At 37.9% G+C, this 15765-nt stretch overlaps 1 protein-coding gene across 1 annotated transcript in view; it reads right to left on the bottom strand.

The window, feature by feature from the left end:
* Window positions 1-15765, bottom strand: part of PRKCQ (protein kinase C theta) — a 208217-nt gene that overhangs the window by 86364 nt on the left and 106088 nt on the right. The window contains exons 9-11 of the mRNA XM_072653421.1: window positions 14800-14909; window positions 12264-12387; window positions 3187-3347 (exon numbers count right to left, since the gene is read on the bottom strand). Coding sequence (XP_072509522.1) covers window positions 3187-3347; window positions 12264-12387; window positions 14800-14909 — 395 coding nt within the window. The remainder of the gene's footprint in view (window positions 1-3186; window positions 3348-12263; window positions 12388-14799; window positions 14910-15765) is intronic.

Genomic DNA, 15765 nt, shown 5'->3' with positions numbered 1-15765 from the left:
CAACATGCCCCTTCATGGATAGAAACATTGAACAGCCTATGGTTCAAGACAGGTCCCTGGAGCACTCTACTAGGATCCTCCTTTCCAAGATGACATCAAATAGTTAATAACTATTCTTTGGATCTGATCATTTAGGCAGTTCTGAATTCACCTATTTCATTATCTAGTTCCCTTCTGTCTATCTTGCTGTAAAAGAGACTATTTTACCTGCATGAAAGACTGTCAAAAGCACTGAAGCATAGAGGGCAGGTAGGTGGTACAACAGATAGAAAACCTGGTCAAGTCACTTAACCTCTGTTTGCCTCAGTTTTCCCTTCTGTGAAATGGGGGTAATAATAGCACCTACCTCTCTGGATTGTGAGGTGGTATAGGGCCTGGCACATATTGGGCACTGTATCAATATTAGCTACTGTTATTATTATTAGGTAGATCACCTATAGCATTTATCTCTTGAGGTACCAGTCTAGTAACTTTTTTCTAAACAAAAGAATTCAGTCTAGCATGTTCTCTTCTTGATGAAGATGTGCTGGTTCTTATTGATTAATGCTTCCTAGTAAAAGTGAAAAGGAGAGAAGAAGCAAATTAGGAAGGAAGATGGGAGAAGGCAACATAGAAGAGGCAGTTCAAGACAGAGAAAAATGAGAGAAGGAAAAGGACAGTCGATTTAATAGGATCTCCATTACTGTGGGAAAGGTAGCAGCTCAGGCTTTGATGTAGGTCATTTTTCTTCGTGCTTTAAGTTTGAACTGCTCTTTAGGTAAACACAGTAGGCACTTAGCAAATACTTCCTGGATTGGATGATTAAATGCAGTTCTGAGGTGCTAATCCTTGTACGTAGCAGAGTAAAACTGGACCTCTTATTTGTCCTTCACATAGTGACATAATTTGTACATTTAATTGAATGGCTTTTTTATTCAAATATGGAAAGCCACAGGGTTGGGGACAAAAAGGAAAAACCATTTCATTAACGATTAAAAGTGGTCTTGCTATAATTATTTCTTTCAATAAACACCCCCAAACCAGCTATAAACTAAGTAGCTGAAAAGTCAGTTTTAATCTACGTGATGTTCTTAGGATTTTTGGAAACATGTTATAACTGCACATTAATGGATGACAAATGATAATGAAGAGTGGCTATAAAATTAATTGTTGTGCCCAGATTAATGAATTTGTAGTAGGTAATATTATTGCAAAGAACATCTAAAAGAATTAAGGATGACCGGGGCAGTTTGAAAAGAAAAGTGAAATTTGCTGAAGGCAACTGCCGGTGTTGAGACCCAAATTCTGAGTGGGATACAACTTTATGCAGCAGTTGTTGATGCTAGCTTGTGTTTTAGTTTACTCAATATAATTTGGGTGAACATCCTTGCCAAAGTCTAGAGAACAGGTGTCTGTTCTCTACACAACAAGTGTATGAAGTGGAGTGATCCTTCCCAGGTGGGGAAGGACCCATGCCAGTGAGCTTGAGTTCCAGTGGACTTTTCCTAGGGCTACAGTTAGGTACATAAAAGAATTATGGGGCCAGTGAGGACACCTGTATATTATGAACATATCTCTTTATCTTCCAATAGCCCATTCTTAATGTCTTATCTTGAAAATTCCTTACCCTTATTGACATTAGAATTGATAAATATTCTTCTTGCTCATGAGAATTAGGATTATGTAGAGAAGTTTGCTGGTCCCTTTTTTGGTTCACAAAATCTTAAGAGTTGGAAGGGACCACAGCAGCCATCTACTCCAACCTGTACCTGAACAAGAATCCCTCTACACCTTCCCTGACAAAAGATGGTCCAGCTTTCATTTGAAGCTCTCCAAAGAGGGGAATACATGATATCTCAAGAAAGCACATTCCACTTAGAGAAAACTGTAGTGATTTAGAAGCTTTTCCATCTAAGAAGCTTAAGATTTTACTCTGTACCTTGCAACCACTGCTTCTAGTTCTGCCCTGTGAGGTCAAGCAGAATGAATCCCTTTCCAAAGGATATAAACCTTTTAAATGGTGACAGCTCTTATGTCTATCCCCACCCTATCTTCTCGAGGTTAAACATCCTCACCTCATTCAACTGATTCTCCGTGGCAAACTGAGGGTCCCTGAGGAGTATCAGAAGCCTGGAAATCTGAGTTTGTAGCCTCTAAGTCATTTTATCTTTAGGGTAAGCATCCCATATTGATATCAATGTTCTGTCTTCCATACCTCATCATAATTGGGATGTGGGATGGAAAATTGCTTGGACAGTGAATAAAAAGGTAGATATGCCCAATTACTGCAACTTCATATGCTAAAAGTAGAAAAGAGAATGGAAGTGCCATTGATTGGCACTTCTTCCCTCCCCAAACATGCCTTGTTCTTTTTCCCTTTCCTCTTTTCCTGTATTTTATTTTGTGCCTCACAGCTGCCAAACATAGGCTTGGGCATTATTTAATGGTGCTGGTATCACTAAAAGCTAAAGGATCCTTCCCTGATTCTTCCGTCTCTCCCTCCTTTAATTTTCCTAGAGTGATTTACCTTTATCACATTTTTGGCAACATATTTGCTTCTGTTTCTTCCCTCTTAGATGGGCAAGTCCTTGAATACAGGGACAATATTATTTTTAATCCAATCTCCAGCACTTAGCACAGTACTTCAAATAATGTTGTTCAATTGTGTCTGACTCTTTGTGATCCCATTTGGCGTTTTCTTGGCAAAGATGCTGCAGTGGTTTGCCATTTCCTTCTCTAAATTATTTTACAGATGAAGAAATGGAGGCAAACAGGGTCAAGTGAGTTGCCCAGGTTCACATAGATAATAAGTGTATGAGGCCAGATTTGAATGCAGGAAGATGAGTCTTTCTAACATGAGGCCCAGTACTCTATCCACTGTGCCACCTAGCTGTCCCTACTTTGAACATAGTAGATATTTAATAAAAACTGATCAAATTGAAATGCTAATCCTTGTTTTTAACTAATGTTTCTATAGTCTATGGCTTCAGGTGTATATTTTCAAAGGGATACTGATAAGCTGGATAGTGTTCAGAGGAAGGCCTCTAGATTTTTATACCAAACACAAATCCTTCCTTATTGAAATGCTGCTCAGTGAACTCCTCAAATGATTCCAGCCCCAGAATGATTTTAGCCCCACTGAAAAGAACCTTGTTCATTTTAATTTCTGGGATCAGCCCAGATGAACTTCCTCATCCTGTAACGTACCTTGCCAAAACTTCCTTTTCCCAACATTTTGTGCAAAATGAAATCCTCAATACTGAATTTCATCCTGAGGGATTGTTGTTCTGTCTTCAGTACTGGTCCTGGAAGAGGTTCGGTGCTCACCATCCCTTCTACTGGCAGCTCCCAGGAGATTCCCTGAGGCTCTGAAATGAGCAAGCCAGTTACTGAAAATGAACTTCAGGAAACTGAATGGTTTCCCAATCATACAGACCTCATGTATTTTGTATTTCAAATATCCCATTTGAGGAGCTTGTGCTATTTAATTATGGGGTAGGGACTTTTAAGTATAGTCTGAATTTCCCTGTGTTCCTCTGCAGGGGCTATATCTCAAGCTGGTGTTCATGGATAAAACTCTCAATCACCCACTGACCATAAATGCAGAACAAACTCAAACCATCTACAAATTGGGATCTGAACCAAGACTAAAAAAAAAGATTCCTTTTTGACTGTCCTTTGTGTCATTGTGGTTGATGGCTATCAGTTATATCACCCCATTGGCACTGGTGAATTTAGAAAGGGCACCTGAATATAATCACAGTCAATATTTAAAGTTTGTATGTTATCCTGTTTGATTATCATAATAACCCCATAGCATAGGTACTGCACAGAGATTATCCCCATTTTACAGATTAGGAAAATGATGCTCAGAATAGTTACATGACTAGCCCATTGTCACGTGGCTAGAATCATTGCAAAATTCAAACCAAGTCCTCCCCTAAATGCCAAAACCATTTATCTTTCCTTGACGCTACGTTACTTAACACTTGTATTTTTTTCATTCATCAAAGTTTTAGTGAAAAAGTTAAATTCACAGCTCCTCCCCTTACTCTGGACCTCAGAAATCCTGGGCTTAAATCCTTGTGTAACATTACACAAGAAACTTAACCTGCTTGGACCTCAGTTTCCTTATCTGAATATTTGAGGGATTGGATTACATGCCAAATGTGGCAGCTAGCTGGCACAATGGATAGAGCACTTAAACAAAATCAGACTAACAAAATCAGGAAGACTCAAGTTCAAGCCTTAGACACTTCTTGGCTGTGACCCTGGACAAGTCATTTCACATTTATCACCCTCAGTTTTCTCATCTGTAAAAGGGGATTAATAATAGTACCCACCTCCTAGGGTTGTTGGAAGATCAAATGAGATAGCATTTGTAAAAGTCTTTTGCAAACCTGAAACACCATATAAATACTTTTTTGATGGTCTTTTAGGTCCTTTCTATCCCTAAATCTATGATCCCATGGCACAAACTTGGTTTTATAGTTGTTGTGCTAGAATTTGAGCCCATTTCTTCCTAATTAGAGAAGGTAGTATAGTGGAATAAGCATTTGAATGGGAATTAAAAGGCCTGGATTCCTAAAGTTCCAACCTTCTGTAGGCTGGAATATGACTCAAAGCATGTCTGTTTAACATACCTGAGCTGTCAGTGGAAATGAAGAACAACCTTTTCCTTGTTTTCCTTGTCACAACATTTAATGACTCAAGTCATCAGACATCCTGCTCTTTTTTAAGGCAAAATACAAATTTTATCCTTTATGTTAGAAGATCTCCAGACCAGAATCATACATCCATTATTTTATTTTGGCTTATCTCCCAAGTGAAAACTGAACTACCTTAAAATTGTTCACTGAACAAAAATCCTTTGATTCTTGCTAAATAGAATTTTGAGTGTGGCAGACTATTTCTTCATGAAATTGTTCTCCTACGTGTCATCATGATGTATAATGACCCTTAGGTTCTAGAAGACTACTAATAAAGACTACCAATAAAGCATAAAGTATGGATGGTTCTACCATGCTGGAAAGGATTAGAGTGTCTCAGAAAGACTGAGTTTACTGTCTCAGTACTAACCTAGCTAAGAAAGGAGAGGCACAACTGGTTGATCACTACATAATGAATGGTGTGTGTATATATGCATATACATATACACACAGAGAACATCAAAAATTAGAATGTACTGAAAACAGATGAGTTATGATCACCAACAGAGGGAATATTCACATGATATGATGGATTTATTACAGTATTAAAGCATAATTGGGCCATTGACAGTCCTTATTCATTTCTATTTGCCTTTTAAAATCTATAAAGTGTAGGTAAAAGGCAAATATGTTACACTTGGGGGTCTGTTAACCAATCGATCATTATCACAGTTATATTCATATCTGAATAATTCTATAATGAAGGTAATGGTGACAAGTTTAAATTGGGTGCTTATAGAATAACAAAAAATGTAAGGGAACCTCTATTATAGCCTTCTAACCTTCACCTGATGACAAGTACCCCATTACTTCCTGAGGTATTTCATTCCATTCTCCTTTTGGGTAATGCATTGTTTGAAAGTTGCCATGGTTCCCATTTTACCCTATGGTACCAAGTACAACATGTCATACTCCTCCAACTTTCTCATATCTTATCTGTTGTCTAGTCTTGTATATTCTACTTCCATAACATCCTTTGTATCTGTCCCCTAATTAGGTCTTTCCTCACCAATATTCTCTCCTTTGCAATTCACAGAGTGGCTATGTTACTCCCCTGCTCAAGAAGTTTTAGGGGTTCCTTATTGCTTCTAAGATTAAATACACACAATTCTCTATTTGACATGCAAAGTCCTTCAAAATTTGTCTCCAACTTACCTTTCTAGGCTGAATATAAATCATTGTCCCATCACACACTCTGTGTTCCTGCCAATCTGGCCTACTCAACGTCCCTATCATTCTGTCAGTTATCATGGCAGATACTGGAGTGATTTGTTATTTAATTTTCTAGCTCATTTCACAGAAGAGGAAACTGAGGCAAACAGGGATTAAGTAGCTTGCCCAAGGTCAAAGAGCTAGTAACTGTCTGAGGCCCGAATTGAACTTGCTAAGATGTGCCTTCCTTACTCCAAGGCCAGTGCTCTATCCAGTGTGCCACCTAGCTGCCCCATATGTATAATAAATCTCCCTTATGCACTTTGTAATAGGTTGTTACCTATTCCTAGAATGCACATTCATATTCATTTTCATTTTCTTTTTCATTTTCTCTTCCTCTCTCTCTGTCTCTTCCTCCTTCCCCTTTGTCTTTTTAGATTCCTAGCTTCCTGCAAGTGTCACCTCAAATATCATCTCCTAGATGAAGACTTTCTTGAACTCTCTAGCTGTTAGTGCTTCCCCACCCAATTATGTTTTGGGGCATATATTTTGTATTTACTGATCTCTGTATCAGAATTCAAGCTATCTGAAGTCTGTTCAAGCCTGTGTCAAGCTGTGTGTTTTCTTTTGACCTTTGTAGTCATGGTGCCTAGCATAGTGCCAGACAGATAACAAGAGCCTAATTTATACATATTTAATTGAAATGAAATTAATGTGGTTAGACTATGAAATAGTATAACAGGACTGTCACTTCCTTTTTCCTGGAGGTGTCTAAGATCCCTTTAGCCTTTTCTGGCTGCCATATCACACTATTGCCTTTGGAATCCACTATTGAGTTGGAATCCACATTTTCTCTCCTCTCGTACAGGACATGAAGTTTGTTTTTTTTAGCACAGCTGCATTTATCTCTATCAAATTTTAATCTTCTTAGATATGTTTCATCATTTTAGTCTTTCACGATCTTGTTGGATTTTGGCTCTGTCATCCAAGATGTTAACTATCCCTCCAACTTGTGTCTCATCTGAACATTTGATAAAAATGTCACTTATGTTTTTATAGAAATAACCAATAAAAATGTTAAACAGCAAAGGGCCAGGGACAAATACCATGGACAGCTGCCTCCCCTTCCAGATAAAATCTTTTAAGTTTAAATAAAATTAATGACCACTGTCAGTCTGGTGCTGAATCTACCTAATTATATTATTGTCTAACCCACCCCTTTCTATCTTGTCCACAATATCTACATGAAAGACTTCATTAAACAATTTGATAAATAAATTATAAGGACCCAATTTCTTGTTGGTATCTCTGACTTAACATTCAATATATCATATATCTGTGAAGTATGAACTAATGTATAGAAAACTGGGCTTGGAGTAAAAAAAAAAGACATGGGTTTAAATTTAGCCTCAGAGGCACTAGGAAAGTCACTTTGTGCCTTAGTTTCCCCATCTATTAAATGAGGGAGTCAGACTCTATGATCTCTAAGGTTCTTTACAGGCCTAAGTCTATTAACCTATCAAAAAGGAAGTTATCTTTCCCTCCAATCCACCCTTCTTTATTATTTCCCTATTTCTGTCAAGGGTACCATCATCCTCCTAGGCACCTAGATTTGCAACTTTGGAATTATCTTCAACTCTTCATTGTCTTTCTCCCCTTCCCTCCTCCCTCCTCCCACATCCAATCATTTGCCAAGTCTTCTTGATCCCATCTCTATAATATCTTAATATGCCTACTTTTCTCCATTCACATGGCTACCACGCTAGCCTCCAGGCTGGTCTCTAATTCATCTGCCTTCAATACAGCTGTGAAAGTGATCTTCCTAAAGCATGGGTGTGAACATGTCAGCTCCTTGCTCAAGAAGCTCCACAGGTTCCTTGTTGTCTTTGGGATCAAATAAATACTTCTCTGAAAGGGGGTTAAAGTTGGTCTCTTTACAGACTTAGTACACCTTATTCCCCTCAACATGCTCTCAACCTACTTTTTGTTCCTCATGCAGAACATTCCATTATCTATCTCTGGGCCTTTGGGTAGGCTGTCTTCCTTGTCTGGAACTCATTTCTTTCTCTTTCCTGCCTCTTAGAATTCCTAATTTTTTTCAAAGTTCAACACAAGTGCCACCTTCTACTTGAGGCCTTCTATCATCTTCTCAGAGTCTGTGTCCGACCCCAGTTACCTCATATTTAATTTAAAATACTTTGCATATATTTATATATATGCATCTTGTTTTCACTGAGAGAATATAAGCTCCTTGAGGGTAGAGCATGTTTCATTTTTGTCTCTATCCTCAGGGCCTGGGACAGTACTTGGCACATTAAAGGCATTTTAAGAAATGCTTTTTGATTGATTTGTTGCTATTGGTCACATACAAGTGTAGTCATTCAATCAAAAAGTAAAAGCCAAGACAAAACGTGAGTTTAGTCTGACATGGCCTGTTCTTTATGGAGCTTTGCTGGCTGTGAACGGTCAGTCTTTCTGGACTGTGCTCATAAGCCAAGTGCTCATAAACAATCCTTTCTAGACTTCTACCAAAAATGGAAGTCACGTTTACTGGCATATAATTTGCAATTCTACTCGATTACCTTTTTAAAAAAGAATACACTTTAATACTTTAATAATACTAATAATGCTTTAATAATACTTTAAAAAAGAATATACTTCACTTAGTTCTTCAGTCTTTCAAAGATCACTGACAATGTCTACGAAACCGCACCTACTAGTTAGTTTACTCTGTAAGGTAGGATTCAGCAGAACTCATAAGACACAACGAGTTGCTCTCTTAGACAATTTTTGCTCTACGTTTGCTGATACAAAAGACATCTTCCTTGACTGAGAAAACAAAATCAACATAATCTTTGAGTACCCATCTCTCCGTCCTCCCTTATCACCTTCCCATCATTCCTCAGCAATCCGATTCCCTCTTTCATTCTTCTCTTTTTCCTAATAAAACTATTTTAAAACATCAACATTTTACTGGCTAACATTCCTGATCAGTTTCAGCTCATTGTGAGCATTCATAATAATACTCTTACAACACTGTGCCATACTTTTTGTGTTAATCTGCTGTTACATCATCTTTTATACATATATTCTAATCATCCAAGTTGACCAATGAATTTTCTATGCATCCACATTATTTCCCTTATACAATGTCACCTTTCTACCCTTGTTGGAAATATTTCTGTTACATCTTTTTAATTTCATTCTTGAGGGTTTCCATACCTTCTGGGGTGTCTTCCCTATACAATTTTAAGCCATTATACTAGTTTGGTCTAGACCCTTTAAAAGAAACTTTCTCACAGGGTGCATGTTAGACTATGAATTCTAATATGAAATACTCATTTAACGTGAAAATTTTACCATCATTTTCTTCAGCAACCAGTTCTTTCCTATCAGTCAGCTTCAGGTCCAGAATAACAATTTCCCTTTATACTCCCCAAACTTGGCCAAGAATTTATTAGCTGTTATGCTTTTGCAAAAGGGAAGGAAATAGTGCCTACTATGTGCCAGGCTGAATTGTGCTAAGTGCTTTGTACACACCATCTCAACTGAAAAGAGAACTCAAGCAGATATCTGGATAGTTGAAGTTCCTCACCTGTATTTTATCAAATTTCTATGCCCAGGCTTTTTTCCCTAAACTGCCCCCCCCCCCAAATTTCCCCAAATTCCCATTTTCTCCTTTCTAGGTAACCTATAACTTACTTCTATGGAAATCTTTTCTGTTTCTCCCTCCAAGGAAATTTCTGGGGAATATAATCTACTTGAGGAAGAAAGTTCATCTCTATCTTTCTATCCCTAATGCCCAGGACAGAACATAGTAGGTATATAATAAATGTTTATTGAATTGTATTCACTCATATATTTCTTCTATTTTTTCCCTGCTCTGGTTTTTAGATTTCTTCACAAGACTATTTCTTAATATACCCTATGCTCTTTACCCATGACCCATTTTTTTTCTGTTTTATTCCATTTGAATAAAGGTATACATTTCTGAGCTTCTAATTTCCATGTGAGTCTCATTTCATTAAGTCTCAATGATATCTATAGGGTCAATCTGTCTCCTTCCATTAAGGTATATAGTTTGTTCATTTTGCTTATTACCAATATATTGTGTATTTGTGTACAGACATATGAAGACATGCATTTTATTGGTGATTCTTGGATTTTCTGGTGAATTAAGGGCCATCTTTACCTCTATTCTTCTTTTGTTGTCAGAACTATATATGATATACATCTATATAAATAATTTTCTTTTCCTTCACTTTAAAGTCCTTTTGGTTAGATTTGCAAGACAGTAGGCAAACACATTTTTACCATGCCACATTAGTCATAGCCCATACCTGGCCCTCATTTTCATATTTTAAGCTATATTCCAAAAATCCTAATCCTAATTTTCATCTGCCATCTTACTATCTAGCTGTTCATTTACCAAATTCGCCCTTTTTTCCCCGAAGTCCCTGCCTCCTTTGGTTGCAGACATGAAAATACCATCTCTGTCCCTAAAGGCCTTGGTTTCTTGCCTTGGATCATTTTCTATTGCAGTATTTCCTACAGTATTTTTAAGATTCCTTCTGGTGGTATCAAATGCCATATGAATCACTAGAAGTGTACTGTGGTCATCAGGTCTATGAAGTCTGGGGAAGATCTCAGTCATGACCCTAATACTTGCACTAGAAAAATAGCAGACCTCCTTATGGTGATGCAGAAAAGTGGTTTCATGATACTTCTTGGCAAAGAATCATCCTCAAATTTCTTTGATTCCTATAGGGTGCTCTCTCTTCCTACAGCACATGACAATCAGTTTAATTCAATAATCATTTGATTGAACACTTAACATGTATTCATTATGTCCATAATTCCTTTGAATAAACATCTGTTCCTTTCTCAGAGGGTCCAGACTTCCCTTCTCTGGGAAAGGCATCATACCTTTACTAAGCTCTAAAGTATTCATTTTTCCTCTTCATCACATTATGGCACTCTCTAACCTCCTGACATAGGTCAGGATTCCCCTTTCCTCTTTCAGATCCCTTTTAAAAATTTTATTTTCACCCTGAAACCATTTATTTCAAGGAACCTTTTCCATTCTTCAAATGCTGGAGAGTAAAGGGATGTTTCTGTAGACCCCTTTCTTACTGGAGGGAGAGCAAGGTACACTTTGAGCCCAGAGTTTTTACTTGGCCATGGCAAAAAAGACAAATATTGTACATTCTAGCAAGTCACTTAAGAATTCTCCTTGCCCTATGTGCTACTGTCTATAAAGGAGATCCTGTGTTCTGCCATTTTTGTTGGCAGCTTGTGGTTATATTTCAAAGGGTTTTTTGCTGGGATAAATTACCAGAAGAAAATCAGAAGCTTCTGAGACAAGCTATATTAATAGCAGCATTTGTCCAACCTTTGATTGGCAATTAGTTGCATCTTGCCAAAAGATCAAGAAAAATACTCCTTTGATGCAGATAGCCCAGAATTATTAATATAGCTGAATTACCACATGTTTCAAACCTCCTTCTTCTGATTGGTTTTTACAAGATTTGGGTGATTTCTGTTGGTCTTCCCATTTTTCTGACAGTTCCTACAAACCCTTGCCAGTTTTGTTCTCAAGCAAAATTTTGCATCTTGTCTACTTCCTGTCCATTGCTGCCTTGCTGTTCTACATGGAGATGTGTCCTTCTTTCATCTCCTTTCCAACCATCTGTCCACTCTAATTACAGCATGAATCACTGGGAGAATAGCAGCCTGTTTTAGAGTTTAGATAACATCTGGTTCCAACCCATCACTTTATAAATGAGGAAACTGAGGTCAAGAGAAGTTAAGTAATTCACTTGAGGTTATACATTTGTGTGATAATGGACATTACATTTTATCATAAGCGATATTCAGGACACTCTTAAGAGATAGGCAGGAATTATGATTCTCATTTTACAGATGAAGAAACAGGGACTTTCTTAGTCACTGATCTAGTAAGTAGAATAACCAGGACTAGAACCTGGGCCTTTGGCCTCCTGGTTTGTGCTCTTTCTATCACAGGATGCTGCATTGCATAAAGTACAGAGTCACCAGACAGTCTGAGAACTTTAAAGGTATGAGGTCAGAGCTAGTCACTAATAATGATCCCACCAAGGGCAGCTGGATGGCATATGATAGAATGCTAGACTTACTAGCTGTGTGACTCTGGGCAAGTCAGTTGACCCCTCACACTTCAGCTTTCTCATCAGTAATATGAGAATAATAATAGCACATGCTCACATCATCATCATCATCATCATAATCACCATCATCATCACCATCACCATCACCATCACCATCACCATCACCATCACTACCACCACTACCACCACCATCATCATCATCATCACCATCATCATCATCATCATCATCACCATCATCATCATCATCATCATCCTCCTCATCTCTCTTTAAAGCTACCTTTTTTCCCAGCTGTTGAAATGGGTAAATATGGAATTGTTGCACCTTGCTTTATATGGACGGGGAGACCAATTTCAATTGGACCTTCTCTGAAGATCTGTTCTGTGTCACGTAAACATCGAGCCTGGGTTACAAACAAACAAACAACAGGTTATTCTCTCTTCTGTTAAAGGACAAAATCAGCAGTTAAGCACTAGTTATGGTAAATCCCCATATTTGGAACCCTGGATGGATTAGTAAACTGGGGCACCCTGTCTGAAGCTTGGCATCTTTCCCTTTGTGGGGAAGGAAAAGAATGATGTCTGAGGAGAGGGCAACTTTCCTACTATCATTTCCTTACCTGTGAAGAGCCATCATTTTCTCCCCCATTCCCTCTTGTCAAATTCCAAAGCCTGGGGAAGTCTACTCCTACATTCTATTCATAAATTGAAAATACATCTGTCTTCCTCAATCTTCTCTGCTAGATAACTGCCCCCCCCCACATAATCCTATAACAAACGAGAGAAAAAATTAAAAAAATATTAAAAGACAATGCTATTTTGGTTTTACATACATGGAGTTTGCTATGTTATTAATCACTGAAAATAAGAGACACATAACCTGTAAGTGAGGACTGGTAGAGAGAAGGGGAGGACAGTAAAATTCAACAAAGGCTAAGACAGTAAAAAGCAGCGTGGACAGGATCAATGCCTACAGTTCCAGGGTGTCCCTAGATGTGAACCGTGTCCCTAAATAAATGGCTTTTATCAAGTCAGGCAGCCTCGGAGTGCTACTTAAAAAACAACAGGCACCACTAATGGATGGGATCTATCCTTTGACAATTAATGAACAGAAATTGGCATCAAAGGGCTTGAAAGAACAGAATCTCCAGCTAATATAAATGAATATTATGTTGTCATTAGGAAAACACTAAAGCAATAACGTAGCAAAATCTGAAGTGTTTTCAAATTGATTTGAACTGAAGCAGAGATTCTAGGACCATTTAAAAGGAGAGTAAGTGAATATTGAATGGAAAAAACAAAAACATACTACAAAACACAACCCACTTCAAATATATGGTATTTGGGTGTGGATTAAACTAACCAAATGTTTTCCAATTTCTTCCAAAAAAGTTATACTCAGGTTATCATAATATGAAGGTAAGCCTGGGTCCTTGATGATAACAGAAGTGGAGTAAAAGTTGTTTCAGTTCTTCAGCCAAGCTGGAAGGCTTCCAAGTATAAGCTTAGACTGTGTCTATTGTCCAGAGACAATCCCAAATTCAGAGAGACTCACCAAATGATTGAATTTTTTTGGCCAGAGAAAGCCATGGAGACTATATAATGCTCCATTTTCCATCTCTGAGCCTTTACCTAGGCTATTCCTCATGCCTGGTATAACCTTTTCCCTCATTTCTACCTCTCTGAATTATTATCTCCCTTTAAAACTGATTTCAAATGCTATCTCCTTTGAAAGACCTTTCCTCACCATGTTCCCTCCACCCTAGCTGCCATGCAATGAAGTCTTTTCCCCACCCCTTTCCACTGGAACCTGTTCTCCTTGAGGGCAATAAATGTTTGACCTAGTGCCTAACGCACTCAATGTGTGTTCGTCCTTCATTGCCGAAGAAGACCATGCCATCAGAGAAATGGTGACATGACTTGCACTTCACTTTGTTTTGAGTGAGGGAGGGCTGTGCATATCACCAGCCTCACTTCTCCTCCACAGCCATCTGAATCCAGTGACCAGATATTCATTAGGATGACTGGAGATGAACCAGGATGAGGCAGTTGGGGTTAAGTGACTTGGCCAAGGTCACATAGCTAGTGAGTGTCAAGTGTCTGAGGTGAGATTTGAACTCAGGTCCTCCTGACTCCTGCACTGCTGCTCTATCCACTGCATCACCTAACTGCCCCAAAGCATTCAATAGATGCTTCTTAATTGACTGACTGATCCTAGGCCACTGAGATTGTAAGCTGTATTGATGGAGCAAATATGCACATAGATGAAATCCTGCTCATTTTGAAGTCCTTGAAGAAACATTATATGCTCAAGTGCATTTTTCTCTTACTTTTGTCAGGCCTCCCAAATTAAACTACCAGGATCTTTGAAATATATTTTATACTTCTTTTGTATGTCCCCAGGGTACTAGAATAATAATATATAATAGTGGCAAATATGATAATGCAATTGAATGTTTCATATATATGTATATATAATATGTACTATAGTTATGTTTATCCTGGGGGAATAGCAAGGTTAAATGCTTGAGTAACTATGACAGATAGAACTGTGGGCTACATACTGACTTAGAAAGTCACTTCTTAGCATCTATGTTGTACTGTATTTTTATTTATTTTGTTAAATATTTCCCAATTACATTTTAATCTGGTCCTGATACTTAAGAGAGTTGTGGGACATGAGCTTGACACCTTTGCTCTTGTGTATTTAAAAAATATGACGTAGAAGATTTTGCAGTGTTTCATGCCTATTGGTTAAGTACATCTTCAATTCAATTTCTTGCATAAATTCATTGGATATAAAGAGCATTCCCTACCTGTTGTGTGCTTTCAATCAATGCCAGAGCTTCTGCCATGAGTTTCTGGTTTACCCCACAAAGGTTGGCCACCTTTGTTTGGCATCGGTGGTGAACGTTCATGCCACATGCTAAAAGGAAGAAAGCAATGGAGTGGTGAAATGATTAATACTCCTGAAAGGATGAAGTGTCATGCTTCTAGACTGTGAATTATATTTCTTTTTTTTCTACCTCTCTATCTATCCCTCTATTTAGAATTATTTGTGTCCCAGATGGATTTGAGGTGGTTAAATTGTTTTTATTGGATTAGATTTAACAAGTAACAGAAATGCAAAATCTTTAAATACTGGCTGTATTCATTATGTTGTGTTGGGCTACATTTTGAATAGGTCCTGTGGGCTATCAATTTTAGTCAGCTTTGCACCAAAGTACATAAAAGTAACCAAATCATACTTTTTAGAGCATTGTGGGAAGAATTTAGCTTCCATGGAGTGCTAAATCTGGAGTCAAAAGATAGAGGTTCAAATCCTGCCTGTAAAGAGCATTGAACTTGGAGTCACCAGGTCACAGTTTGAATTTCAGCTCTGGTATTACCTATATGAACTTTGTACAAGCCACTTTCTGGCCTTATTTAAAATAAAAGGGCATGACTAGATGAACCATGAAGTCCCTTCTATAATTCTAAAATCTATTTAGGTACAGGGGTACTGAATAAACTAACCATTTTATTTTTTTAAAACTTTTTTTGGTATATCTGTTTTTTAAAACTTCCCTCCCCCAGGGAAGTTGGTGAAGGTCAGTTTCTAAGACCAAATTAAGAATAAAGCTATAGATGAATGAGACATCTCAGGAATTACTTCATGCACTCCAGGGATTTCTGAGAGCAAAATAATGGGAAGGCATAGAAGTGAGTCAATGAAATGGAAATCTACCGTCATATATGATACCTCTGAAGTCTCTGCTGACAAGTGGTCTACTTAAAGCATT

This window comes from Notamacropus eugenii, chromosome 3 (genome assembly GCF_028372415.1).
Source record: "Notamacropus eugenii isolate mMacEug1 chromosome 3, mMacEug1.pri_v2, whole genome shotgun sequence".
Taxonomy (NCBI): domain Eukaryota; kingdom Metazoa; phylum Chordata; class Mammalia; order Diprotodontia; family Macropodidae; genus Notamacropus; species Notamacropus eugenii.
This window is presented reverse-complemented; position numbering and strand designations above follow the sequence as displayed.